Genomic DNA, 13,115 nt, shown 5'->3' on the forward strand with positions numbered 1-13,115 from the left:
TTGGGTTCAGCATGAAAGCATTACAGATACACAAAGAATAGACCTTCTAACAAGCAGCAAAGAAGAATGGATTGCTTACTGCAGAAGTTTCTTAAACTGTTGTCCGTGGACCATTAAGCACTTGCTGGTGCTTGCAGAGAGCTGGCTGGTCACACATTGCTGGCTCTCCTCCTTTTTTCTAGTCACTAAATTGTTTTAAAAACAGTGTTGCCAACTCTCACAAGTCTCATGATATTTTCCCCCTGTAAGTCCCAACTGCTTTACTCTGTAGATTGCATGAGGATCTCAGCTTTCAAGAGAGTAAAATTTGAGTGTACCGTAAAGGCTCAGAAATCAGAAGGCAAAGCAAGAGATCTCAAGATATATATATATATAAAAGAAATTCATAATTTTTAAGTTAGTCTTGTGATTTTTTGGTGGGCCCAAACTCAATGTTTAGGGTTGGCAATGCTAATAATATATTAAATTCTTTCCTAATACTACTATTCTCGATGGGCAATTGCTGTAATTGTCAGAGGGATGTTTTGTGCTCCTAAATGGGAAAGCAGGTGGTTCATTGGTTTCTGAATGAGGAGGGAGTAGGATCATGAATAAGAAGAGAGTAACCTGTCACACTCTGTTGCAATGTGGTCTGAAAAATCTAATTAACCCTGATTTAAAAGAATTATGCCTGAATAAACATTTCTTATTCAGCTCATGAAAACTGCAAGAGGTTAATATAAACGTAGGAACCCATCTCTCATCTGTCACTCTAGAAAACATTATAAATACATTTATCTTCACTGACTTTAAAAATACTTTTCCTTAATAAGTTGTGGCGTGCTTAAAGGAAGTGTACTGTCTCAGATACAGTCAGTGTCAGATTCTGTATTAGAACATATGTTACAAAAGCACCCCAGCTGTAAGCACACATCCCTAGAGAGCCCAGAGCCTGGCTCCATTAACAAGGGACTCACATGGGGCTCTTTCAAATCACTGTTCTCTGCTAGTTCCAAGCATTCCAGACATTTTGCACTGGCCCTTGTGACAGCCTCTATCTTGGCCAACACCAAGGCACGAACAACGGACCTCCAGAGCTAAAAGCAGGAGCCTCACAGCTTGATCCAGATTCTCAAGCCAAGAGCTGCAATTGAGTCACATTCTCTGAGGATTGGGAAGAGAGTGGGACTTGAAACACACTCACTCAGGGGCTGCAGAGCACTATTTAAAGTGGGGGGAGTCATAAATTTCCTCTTCCTCCCCCCACCCGAGCCTCCTCTTCCCCTCTTAGATGCCCTCAACTGCCACCAGCAGGCTGACCCCCCTGGCCCAGAAGCCCCTGTGTCCCGTTCCCTCTCCCCGAAAAAATCTGGGTGAATGGCATCTTGACCTGGTGCATGACATCACAGACACTTTTTTTTTTTTTTTAAATGTTGGCCCAGGTCCTGGCCCTGAATGGATTGCAATGCATTAGCAGTATCTTGCAAGGGGCTAACTACACTGCGGGGTTGAGATTACATTGAACTTTTCTGGAGCTGCTCAGCACCTTGAAGACCTGCCTTCTTTTCTGTTAATTTATGACAAGACATGTTGGAAAGGGAAGGGAAGTGTCATCTCTTGAGAACAGAATTCACAAAAGAATTCTAAACACCTTTTAGTCACACACACTTGCTTGTCTGACTTTATTTTTAATGTGATTCAGTGCAGAGAGGCAGCAGCAGAGGGTGGTGACTGATAGGAAACATATATTTCTAGCTATCATATGAATACAAGCAATGTAGTAACAATACTGCATTAACATCAGTAACTTGCAGTGGCAGGACCACAGCATTTAAACAGAAAATAAATGGTTTAAATCTCCTTTCACTTGCATGGGTTCGACAGCTGCGTAACATCACAATTCATATCAGCATGAGAGGAATATCAGGTCATTTGTGTTCACAGCACATGGCAGAAGGTGTGTGCTCTGTGTCCCAGCTAACATTCACAGAGACGGCTTCACAGAAGTGTAATTTTACTTTCCTTTTCAAATTTGCAGGGGGGAAAACGCTGTCACTTAATGGCTTGCCTGCTACAGGCAATGTGACAGAAAATTCTTCAGCTCGTGTTTTGGTTTATACGTTTAGTGTTATTTTATCACCATCACCTTCTGAAGTGGCTTCAGGATATCCTTTAATAATAAACTCAAATCCACTTACAAAAGCTTTTCGGATTGATCCTGGAGCTACGCATACTTACAAGGTAAGTTTTCAATTCAGATTGGGCAATGTGTTTAGTCTGTAGACTGATGCTTACTCTTTGGATTACTGAGAGCTGATATTGGTACAGTATTTATTCATGCATCATTTAACTGTAAGAGTTGCAAAAGCAGATCAAGGTATCTATTACAGGAAATTCAATTCTTATAGCACATGAATAGCTGATAGTGATTCCAGCCTTTCGATTGGTGCAGGGGAAAAAACAAACACCACATTTGTTCCATGTATAACAGAAGTCATTGTTTTAAAAAAATGCTAAGGTGAATAAAAGCACCTGGGGCCTGATTCTGATCTTACCTACCCCCATGTGGATTAGGGTGATGTAAATTCAGAATCAGGCCCCATTGAATCCAACTTGTTGCACTATAACAGAATCTTACTAACTCACCTTAATGGGAAGATCGTCAACCTCACTTAACAGCTGAATCCAGTTTCATCAGCTCCTTGAAGGCTCCCTCAGTACCGAGGAATCCTTGAGCAGCATAGAGCTGCCATAGGGATGGTTCGTCACCCTCCTGGCTGCTGATGCAGATGGTATGTTTGGGGAAGGGAGGTATAGCTGGGGCCCCAGATATCCTCAGTTACTGGCAGGGCCCTGGGAGGCAGGGCCGGCTCCAGCTTTTTTGCCGCCCCAAGTGGCGAAGGAAAAAAAAAAAGAAAAAGAAAAACCCAGTTGAGCGGCCGCCGAATTGCTGCCGAAGACTGAAGCTGGGCGATGGAGCTGCCACCGAAGAGGAAGCAGAAGGAAGGAAGGACCCGCCGCTGAATTGCCACCGCAGACCCGGACATGCTGCCCCAACAACCGACGGACTGCCGCCTCTTTCTATTGGCTGCCCCAGGCACCTGCTTCCTTCGCTGGTGCCTGGAGCCGGCCCTGCTTGGGGGCTCTGCACAGCAGCACAGCTGGAACAAGCTAGAGCAGTTCTCAGGGTTCCCTAACTTACTGGAGGGCAGTACAGATCAGCTGCAGGATCTGAGGGACAACAAGTTAGCTTAAAGCAGAAAGGTGAAACAACGCCAGATTGAGGCTTGGTTTACCCCTAAAAAATAGATTGACCTAGCTTTATCGCTCAGGGCTGTGAAAATTTTCACACCCTCTGTGATGTAGTTAGGTCGACCTAATCCTCATGTCAAGTATCAGAGGGGTAGCCGTGTTAGTCTGAATCTGTAAAAAGCAACAGAGGGTCCTGTGGCACCTTTGAGACTAACAGAAGTATTGGGAGCATAAGCTTTCGTGGGTAAGAACCTCACTTCTTCAGATGCAAGTAATGGAAATTTCCAGAGGCAGCTATACTGATTTATACCTGCCTCTGGAAATTTCCATTACTTGCATCTGAAGAAGTGAGGTTCTTACCCATGAAAGCTTATGCTCCCAATACTTCTGTTAGTCTCAAAGGTGCCACAGGACCCTCTAATCCTCATGGTAGATGCAGCTAGATCAATGAAGAATTCTTCCATCAACCTAGCTACTGCCTCTCCAAGAGGTGGATTACCTACATCGATGGAAAATAGGGTGACCAGACATCCTGATATTAGGAGCTTTATCTTATATAGGCAACTATACCCCCCCACCACCGAAAAAAAGTGTCTCGATTTTTCACACTTGCTATCTGGTCACCCTAAAGGGAAAACCCCCTTCTGTAGATGTATGAAGCATCTACACTGCAGAACCATACCTGTGCTGCTGTAGTGTAGATGTGCCCTAAAATCTGTCCCAATGACTCCATTGTGAATTACTAAATTCTGCAAACTAGCAGGCAAGTGAACAAACATGATTTAAAAATCTAGGATGATGCAGCACAAATGTAATTAGCTTATTTACTTGACAAGCATAGTTAGTGTTAATTATTTATGCTATTGCGTAGTATTCTAATGAACGTTTAGTACCTTATTTTGTAAAAGTAATGAACTCCTAGTATTGAGATGCCCCGGAACTACACTCTACTATTAGAGTCTTTGCTGAGATATGGGGAAAGGCTGTTTTCATGCATGAATTATGGGGGCTGACAATTAGAACCTTGCTTTGTGAAGCACATTTCTTCCCATTGCAACAATCCTAAAACCATGAGATTCTTTTGGGAATTTCTGAGGAGGCCACAGTCATTGATAAATGAACCCCTTTTATGTGTACCAGTCCTGCTTGATTTCCTTTCCACGCTACAGGCTACACTTTTAAAGTCAAAGTAGTCTGCATTATTACCCACCTAGGCTTAGGTCAAAGTGCAATTGCACTATTGAGCTTCTAGTGTGCGTCAGCAGGTCCCCCAGGACATTGAATGCGTGGCATGCTAGTGTAGATTTACACCCCAGCTTGCCCACGTATTATTTGCACAGACAAGCCCTTAGTCTTAAGGGAATATTCCCATTCAGCAGAGGGCATTTGGAATAACTGAAAACTATATCGGTTGGCTGAAACTCCCTTGATGGTGGTGTGATGATACTTGTTCTCTGTTTTCACTGCCCTCTGCTGCAGTGGTGTGAGACTGGGAGGAAAGCATAGGGAGATTCTTACCTACCCTCCATCACAGAACAAAAGCCGCAGAGCAGGTTCCCCACACATTATGCAGGAACATGCTAGCCCATGCACCAAGTCTCCTGCTTTGAGCAGTGGATAGCTAAGAGTATATCTGGTCTCCCCCTCTCCCGGCCCACAGCTGGCAAGAGCACATACTGCTATCAGCAGCAATCGGTAGTTGGAGGTAGAATTGTTCCTGCTCAGAGGTGCACAGTGTGGTCCAGGCTCACCTCCATATGACATGCTGTATTTCTCCATCGTGCTATGTAAGGACAAATCGAGCATCACCTTCCTCTTCACTGGAGAGGCATCTAAAAACAGCAGCAGCAAAGCTGAATATGTAGCTTAACACACTGTTCATGAAATCCGTGAAAATGTTTAATTGTTGTGAATTGAAGGTATATTTCTATTAAGCAGGACCCAATCTGCTTAAAAACATCTCGATTCTCATTTAGACTGTGTGACAGGGTGGCACCCACCTCCCACGAGCGCTCCCTGGTCGAGGGTGGGCCTGCCTGCCATTTTTCCTCCGCTCACGGCGACCCCTGTTAGCCACTGCGCTTGTCAAGTGGGGCTTTGGTGACTCAGCCCTCCAGCTAACCACACTCCATGTGCAAAACAAGCAAAGCCCTTCCGGGGGATACAGTCCAAAATGTCCTGCAGCCCTCCCTGGGCTCAGTCTTTAATAGTCCAACAGGGGCCTATAGCACTACCCCCTCAGTTGGTACGTTTTCCTGTAGCCCTCAGTCTTTAACCAGTCCAACATGGCACCTTTTTATATGTATTGATTCCTATATACAATAATTACAGATTTGATTGCATAGTGTACTACTAATAATTTGTTACATTTCAGGTTGTTACCACTGGAGATCCTGTTCTAGATTATGAAACTATGCCAAACAGCTTTGATTTGCAGATTTATGTTAATGATGCAGCTGGGGCAAGTGACCTTCAAATACTTACTGTCCAAATAACAGATGTTAATGAACCTCCTGTGTTTCGTGGCAATTTGGCAGACCAAAGTAAGAGAACTGCTTGGAAGTAACAAAGGAGACTAATGCTTGAAATTACAACATTGGGAGACTAAACCTTAATCACTAAATGTTATAGACAGAATGCCTAGCAATGCTTATAGTTAAGATTGGCCAAATATTTCCATTCTGGAGGGTCACTGTTGTTGTCACCTATGTTTTATATTTTCAGATGAAATTCAGTGATTAATCTCATTCAGGGAATGACTTATCCCCTCCCAGTGAGACTTTCACTAAAAACGGGTCAGGCATTTTCAAATACCAAAAGAGTGAAAAGAAAGCAGTGCTACTGCTAACAATAAATATTTATGAGCTTTTTTTGATTAGCTGAAGTGCCTTAGTGGCAGCTGTTAGAGACTTCCCATTTGACAGTTAAATGGTGGGATCCATAAAAGTACATAAACATCCGCATCCATTTTTAGGTTTCAGAGTAGCAGCCGTGTTAGTCTGTATCCGCAAAAAGAAGAACAGGAGTACTTGTGGCACCTTAGAGACTAACAAATTTATTAGAGCATAAGCTTTCGTGGACTACAGCCCACTTCTTATGCATCACTGCAATCCACAAAACTCCCCTTGGCTGCGCCTAACTCTCTAGGCACCTAAAGTCTCTTGACACCTAAGTTTCTGCATCTGAACATGCACATTGCAGCATCCCTCTACGCATCTGGGTGCCAATCTCCCACCTAAGCCCCATAGTGATTAACAAATCAGGGGAAAGACAAACTGTTTGGCCACCTAAATCATTTGTGGGGCCTGATTAGAGGTTGCCTAATACCACACAAAACAGCTGGAGTGGGGGCAGGAAAAGAGGCCCTCCCTTATAACCTTCACCATAGTGGTTAGGGTTCTGAGCTGGGATGGGGGCAATGCCCAGTTCAAGTCTTTTCTCTGCGTGGTGAGGAGAAGCATAGGCACCAACTCCATTGGTGCTCCGGGGCTGGAGCACGCACGGAACAAAAATAGTGGGTGCTCAGCACCCACCCGCTGATCAGCTGTTTGGCAGTGGGCAGAAGGCACTTGGGGGAGAGGACGGAATGGGGGCAGGCAGCGCGAGGATGGGGTTTTGGGGGAAGTGGCGGGGCCTCTGGGCAGAGCGGGGGTGGAGCATCCACCCAGAAAAATGAAAAATTGATGCCTTTGAGCAGAAGGGATTTGAACAGAGATCTGCCGCTTCCCAGGTGAGTGCCCTAGGCTATGCAAAAAGAACAGGAGTACTTGTGGCACCTTAGAGACTAACGTGCCACAAGTACTCCTGTTCTTTTTGAGGATACAGACTAACACGGCTGCTACCCTGAAACTAGGCTATGCAGTCTCCCTCAATCTCTCTTGTTCCATTTTAAATAATTGAACAATTAAATATTAATTGAGCCAGAAAAAGAGTTTGAATGACTCTATAGCCTGCTGGCTAGGGCACTCCCCAGAGAGGTGGCAGATCCCTGTTAAAATCCCTTCTCCTCATTAGGAACTTGAACTAGGGGTCTCCCACATCCTGGGCAAATACCCTAACCCTTGGGTTAAATATTAAGGGAGCGCCTTCTCCTGCTCATGCCTGGCTGTTGTATGTGGATTTAGGCAGTCTCTAATTATTCCCTGCATGTGACTTAGGCGGCCGAACACCCACCTTCTCCCAGTTTGTGAATCACAAGCAAAGATAGGCACCTCCTAGCAGCCTGGATTTAGGTATGGAAATCTGACCTGGGGGTGTGTAGCTAAGGACACAACCCTCCCATCAGCATCTCCCATTGGCTAGCTTAGGCAGATCCTACCTAGCCCGTTGGCTTTTGTGGATCACATTCTAAGGCACCTATCTCTCTCCTCATATAGGAGCCTAGTGGCTAACCCAGGCCTTTCAGATTGAAGTGTTGTTCCTGTGTTTTGTAGGCACTTAAAAGTTAGGCATTGTGATGCTGAGTGTCTCTACAGCCTTTTATGGAACCAGGCATAGTCACTTGGTTATGGACGTACTGTTTAATGCCTTGTTGAAAACTGAATTGGATTTGGAGACGCAACAAAGGTTTAAATAAATATACTTTGTGCATGTGCAAGAGTTTCTGAAAGACAATAAAGCTAGTGCTCAGTCAGTGTTGCACAGCAGTACAGTGAATTTGCATGTGTGTGAGAGAAATTTAAGTGGGAAATCAATTTTAAATGTAAGGTCATGGGGATTATGATCTGTGATAGTGCATAAGGAAAGAGGCAGTGTTCCAAAAAATACTACCTCCATGTGATCAGTGATATTGGCCCATCTGTGTAAGGGGTGCAATGTGTGGGAACTTGGAGCACCTCTGCTTCATTCGCTGCAGCAAATTGGTCAGGGTGTTGAGAATGAGGCTGGAGTTCACAGAATCCCTTCCTCATTCAGAGTGGGGTTTGGAAGGAGAGCAGTGTATGTTCAGTACATGGCCCCACATCCCAAAGAGGGTAAAAGTAAATATCAAACAGCTGGCTGGCTCATTGAGCACCCATTTAGCTGCTCTCTGTATGTGTGTATATATATCTCCTCAATATATGTTTCACTCTATATGCATCCGAAGAAGTGGGCTGTAGCTCACGAAACCTTATGCTCTAATAAATTTGTTAGTCTCTAAGGTGCCACAAGTATTCCTGTTCTTTTTTCAGTAATGAGGGGACCTGCAGAACTCATACCATGACATCATGTAACTGAAGGCTGTATAACATATACACATACAAAGGGTCAGAATTAAGGTTACAAGAGAAATCATAATTTTGTCACTTCCTGACTTTTGAGAGTTTCAGTTTGAAACTTCAGTGTTCTAACACTGTGGGTGTTTTTGTATAGAACAGCAATGAATTATTAAACATTCAAAGATATTTTTTCCTATCCAAAAGTACAGATGGGCCAGGGCCACAAAATATGGATCCAGCTCTGGCTTAGGAACACCTCAATAGCTAGGAGGATGGCAATGTTATTTCAGGGTTTTGGCTCACTGGCAGAGGCCAGGGATGAAGTTCGGATCTAAGTTTAAATACTGATCCCTGCCAAGGTTAAGGATTAAAAGCCAGTGCAGGTTTTGGTTCAGGCTCATTTCTAGTTGAAAAACAGCCAATTTAACAAATAACATTTAAGCATCCCTGGCGTTCTTGCTTCTATACTATACTTTGTACGAGAGACAAAATAAACTCCTTGGAGAAGGGCCTGGGTCTTCTGAGCATGGACAGTACCTAGCACATTGTGGGTGCGACTATAAAAAATAATAATTAGATTTGACATAATGACACTTCAGGGGATGGGCGCAGCATGAAACACGCTGTACTTAGGAGCTTGTTAAAAATAAATGTATCCGTTTAACACTCAGCTAACGCTGCAGTAAATCAGTGAACACAGACATATGAATTGTCTAACTGGGTGGGGTTAGTTAACAATACCAGCTGCAGTTAACACTGATGGCACATTCACTGGTTGTTAAAATGTGTCTGTTTCTCATTAAACTTTATATTCATATCACTGGCATCTAGGAATCCTCATTCTGTTTGGGGATTACTGCTGCTACTTAGGGCACGAGCAGCCAGTCAGGGTCACGGGACAGATTAATCTTCTATAAGCACAGGACATTGCAGACATGGAAAAGTCTACAGTAAATAATGATTTAAAGATCCGCTTACTCATTAACCACCCATGCTAGCAATAATTCCTATACAATTTAGGAAAGCTGGGATTCCCATGTTTCCAGCGATGTGGCACATGAGATTCTAGTCCTAGCAGTTCATGATATGAACTGAATTGATGTAGACACAGCGAAGAAAAAGGACAAACACAGGGATGGATTTTAAAGCAGTAGGCCACAACTTTAATACATTAACACATGGACAGAGTGCTATCTACCCTGTTAGCCATACTCTGACCTACCAGGCATTTTAAGTGGCTGCAATGTGGGGGTTAAGGGATTCCCTACCCAATAACCCACAACTCAGGTAGACTCTCTTCATCTTACCTCTAGGACTCAGCTTGCTATTCTGAGTCCTACTCCTGCCCCCAAGGGGGACCAAGGGTAATAAAAGGGGGGGACCTCAGACCACAAAGGCCTCAGGGTCTCCCCCATCCCATGAACCCAAGGCCCACCAGTAAAATCCCAGGTCTTTTACTTCTGCGAACCATTCCTTTTATCCTTTTAACCACACTCGAAAGTTGTGATGAAATAACATCCTTATTGAGTATTAATTATTAAACTCTGCTCTTATTTAACTTAATTGTACCTCTGGGATGCTGCAAGGAAGGCAAAAAACTCCCCAGCCCTCTTCCAGTTTGGCCCCTACAGGAAGAAAAAAATTCATTCCTGACCCCAGAACAGGCAAACAATCAGAGCTACAGCAACCACAAAACACAGCTTCACGGCTGCTAGTACAAGGAAGAGAGGGTGAGGCTGCTAGAATGGAGCAAAAAGCAAGAGGCCTTACAAGGCCCAAGCTAAGGTTTAAATTAATGAAAGGAGAGAGTGAGGGACCAATCAGATCCCTTCCGCACCAAGCTTGCCAACCAGTGACTAGAGACTTTGAAGGGGAGGGGCAGCCCTGCATCCTCTCAGCACATGTTCTCTTCCCACATTCAACTGGGCCTATCCCAATTGCTGCTGGCCCCCTCAGGTTTCCCATCCAGTGAGGCAGGTGGGTGGTACTAGTCACAATCCCTCAACAATATGAAAATTCAGGCTAGCCCAGGCCATTTACCAATGACCAGTTCAAGATATGATTTATGTGGGGCTCTGTCTGTCAGTGATGTACGGTTCACAATCGCAAATATTGATGGTTGTCTATTTACAGCATGGGGGCATGTTCTTCTGCCCCAGCTGTGTGTTGTTTTGGTGTGTGTTTGGGTATTTTGTTTATTTTGGAATTAGACTGAGTTGTAGAGTGAGTACAAGCATCAGGTGTTCTGATATAGTCCATATAGCCATGTCCTTTTTAAATATAAAATTAACATTGACTATATTTTTATTCATCCAGCTGTAATGATTTATATCTTGGAGGGAAATGGAACGCCTCCTGGAGTTATTTACCAGATTGATGCATCTGATCCCGAACAGTCACAACTCACAGTAAGTTTAATTAAAGGAAAAAAGAGACAATGCAATCCACTGCATCTGAAATATAATGAATTCCAGGAACTTTCTCCTCTGAGCTCACTAATCAAGCATATAGAAAAAGGTATATTGTCAGCTGAAATGAAACATTTTAAATAATAAAGTAGAACAGCAGAATATTATTTTTGATAAGAAGGCGCCTATCCCTCACCACTGGGGTATGAAGTGGGTTTTAAATTTTGAACACCCCAAAGTTAGAGTTTGGAGACAGAGTTTTGATATGGCCCATCATAGATATAGCAGGTAACGGGGTCTTTCTTACAAACTGTCTCCAAAACCCCTTTACAGAGAAAGGGTTAAATGGGGCTTTTAATCTTTTATGTTACAATGAAGTTTCTTTTAAATGAAACATTGGGGAAATAACTTTTCATGCAATGAAACGTCAGCATTTAGCTATCTGGAAAGCAATACAGTGTGATTTGTGGCCAACAGCTTAAAAAAATGGCACTAGCTGATATGAAAAGGTTCTGGGTATCAGCAGGAATGTCTGAAAAGTCACTTTTTGCAGATCTGGAAAGGGTAATTGCGTTTGCCTGAGAAACTGGTGAAAGATACAACATTATCACAAACAAACAGACATTTCAGGTGTTACTTCAGCCTGTAGCATTACTCAAAAGAGCAATTAAATTGTAGGAGCTGCTTTCTTGACCTCCTTACTCAGTCTTTTCCCAGGCAAACTCCCACTGAAGTCAATGTGGGTTTGACTGAATAAGAAAAGGTGTAAAGGCCTCAGGATTTAGCTCTAGATTCATTATTATTGCCAATGAAAGAAAAAAATAACTGCAGTGAATTCTTCATCAGCAAAAGTCTTTGAACCGGTGATAAATCCCAGCCATAATAAGGAGATGCAAATGCAGAAATGATGGACTGCTGATACAATAATACTCCCAGCAGGAAAACTAGAGTGGTCCATTGACAAGAATTTGTTAGCTTAATTGATTTGATTACTCAGCTGCTTTTTCAGTAACTTCAGTTAAACATATCACAATAGGAGATGAGTTATGGTTACACTCGGTTCTATTTCATTTCTATTTGTCACATGGCTAAGTCTACACTAGAGAGTTCAAAGCACTTCCGCGGGAGCGGGAGAGTGCTGGGAGAGAGCGCCACCTCCACGGGGGGGAATAGCTCAGAGGGCTGGGAGCCGTACTCCCAGCCCTCTGAGCCTGTCCACACTAGCACTTTACAGTGCTCAAACTTGCTGCGCTCGGGGTGTGTGTGTGTGATTTTTCACACCCCTGAGCCTGCAAGTTAGAGCGCTATATAATGTAAGTGTAGACAAGCCCAAGAAGTAACACAAGAGGAGTAGCACCAGCTGAGCAGGCTGTAGAATTTTTAAGAAGACTTTACTGATCACCTGGCTTATCATTATTTGATTCTGTATGTTCTAGAATATCACTTGTTAAGTTAGGCCTGGTCTACACTACACATAGAATCATAGAATATCAGGGCTGGAAGGGACCTCAGGAGGTCATCTAGTCCAACCCCCTGCTCAAAGCAGGACCAATCCCCAACCAAATCACCAATCCCCAACTAAATCAACACAGTTAGGTTGACTCAAGGCACCTTACATTAACCTAGCTGTGGATGTGTCTCCACTTAAATTTGGCTCCTGATGACTGAAGTGCCCCACTACACTGATTTAATAACACCATCTCCCCAAGCAACACAGAGTCAGGGTCAACGTAGTTAGGTTGATGCAGTGTGAGTGTAGACACTCTGTTACTTATGTCAACCATTACTGGCCTCCAGCAGCTGTCTCATAATGTCCCTCAGTGACCGCTCTGGTCACTGTTGTGAACTCGGCTGCCCTGGGTCAGGTAGACGGGAAGCCCCATGAATTTCTGAAATTCTTTTTTCTGATTGCCTGGCTTGGCGAGCACACTTAGCAGCTCTCCACTGTTGAGTGCAACTGCCCAAGTGACCATGCTGGCTACACACCCCAGGAGTGTTCCTGCCTGGAGGAGACAGGAGGTGGTGGATTTCCTGGATCTCTGGGGAGAAGAGGCTGTGCAGGCACAACTCTGAACCAGCCACAGAAATGTGGATATCTATGAGTAGGTCTATGAGTAGGTTGCTCAGCAGATGCAGGAGAAGGGCTACAACAGGGATCAGCAGCAGTGCCATGTGAAAGCCAAGGAGCTATGGCAGGAGTACCAGAAGGCCAGAGAAGCCAACAATCGATCTGGTGCAAATGTGACACAATGACTAGCTTGGTGTGTGACCATGTCTC

At 43.9% G+C, this 13,115-nt stretch overlaps 1 protein-coding gene across 1 annotated transcript in view; it reads left to right on the forward strand.

The window, feature by feature from the left end:
* Positions 1 to 1,926: 1,926 nt before the first annotated feature.
* The window catches only part of CDHR3 (cadherin related family member 3), a 65,213-nt gene continuing 54,024 nt past the window's right edge, over positions 1,927 to 13,115 (forward strand). The window contains exons 1-3 of the mRNA XM_065581946.1: positions 1,927 to 2,220; positions 5,606 to 5,774; positions 10,746 to 10,837. Coding sequence (XP_065438018.1) covers positions 1,927 to 2,220; positions 5,606 to 5,774; positions 10,746 to 10,837 — 555 coding nt within the window. The remainder of the gene's footprint in view (positions 2,221 to 5,605; positions 5,775 to 10,745; positions 10,838 to 13,115) is intronic.

The sequence above is a fragment of the Chrysemys picta genome, chromosome 1 (genome assembly GCF_011386835.1).
Source record: "Chrysemys picta bellii isolate R12L10 chromosome 1, ASM1138683v2, whole genome shotgun sequence".
NCBI lineage: Eukaryota > Metazoa > Chordata > Testudines > Emydidae > Chrysemys > Chrysemys picta.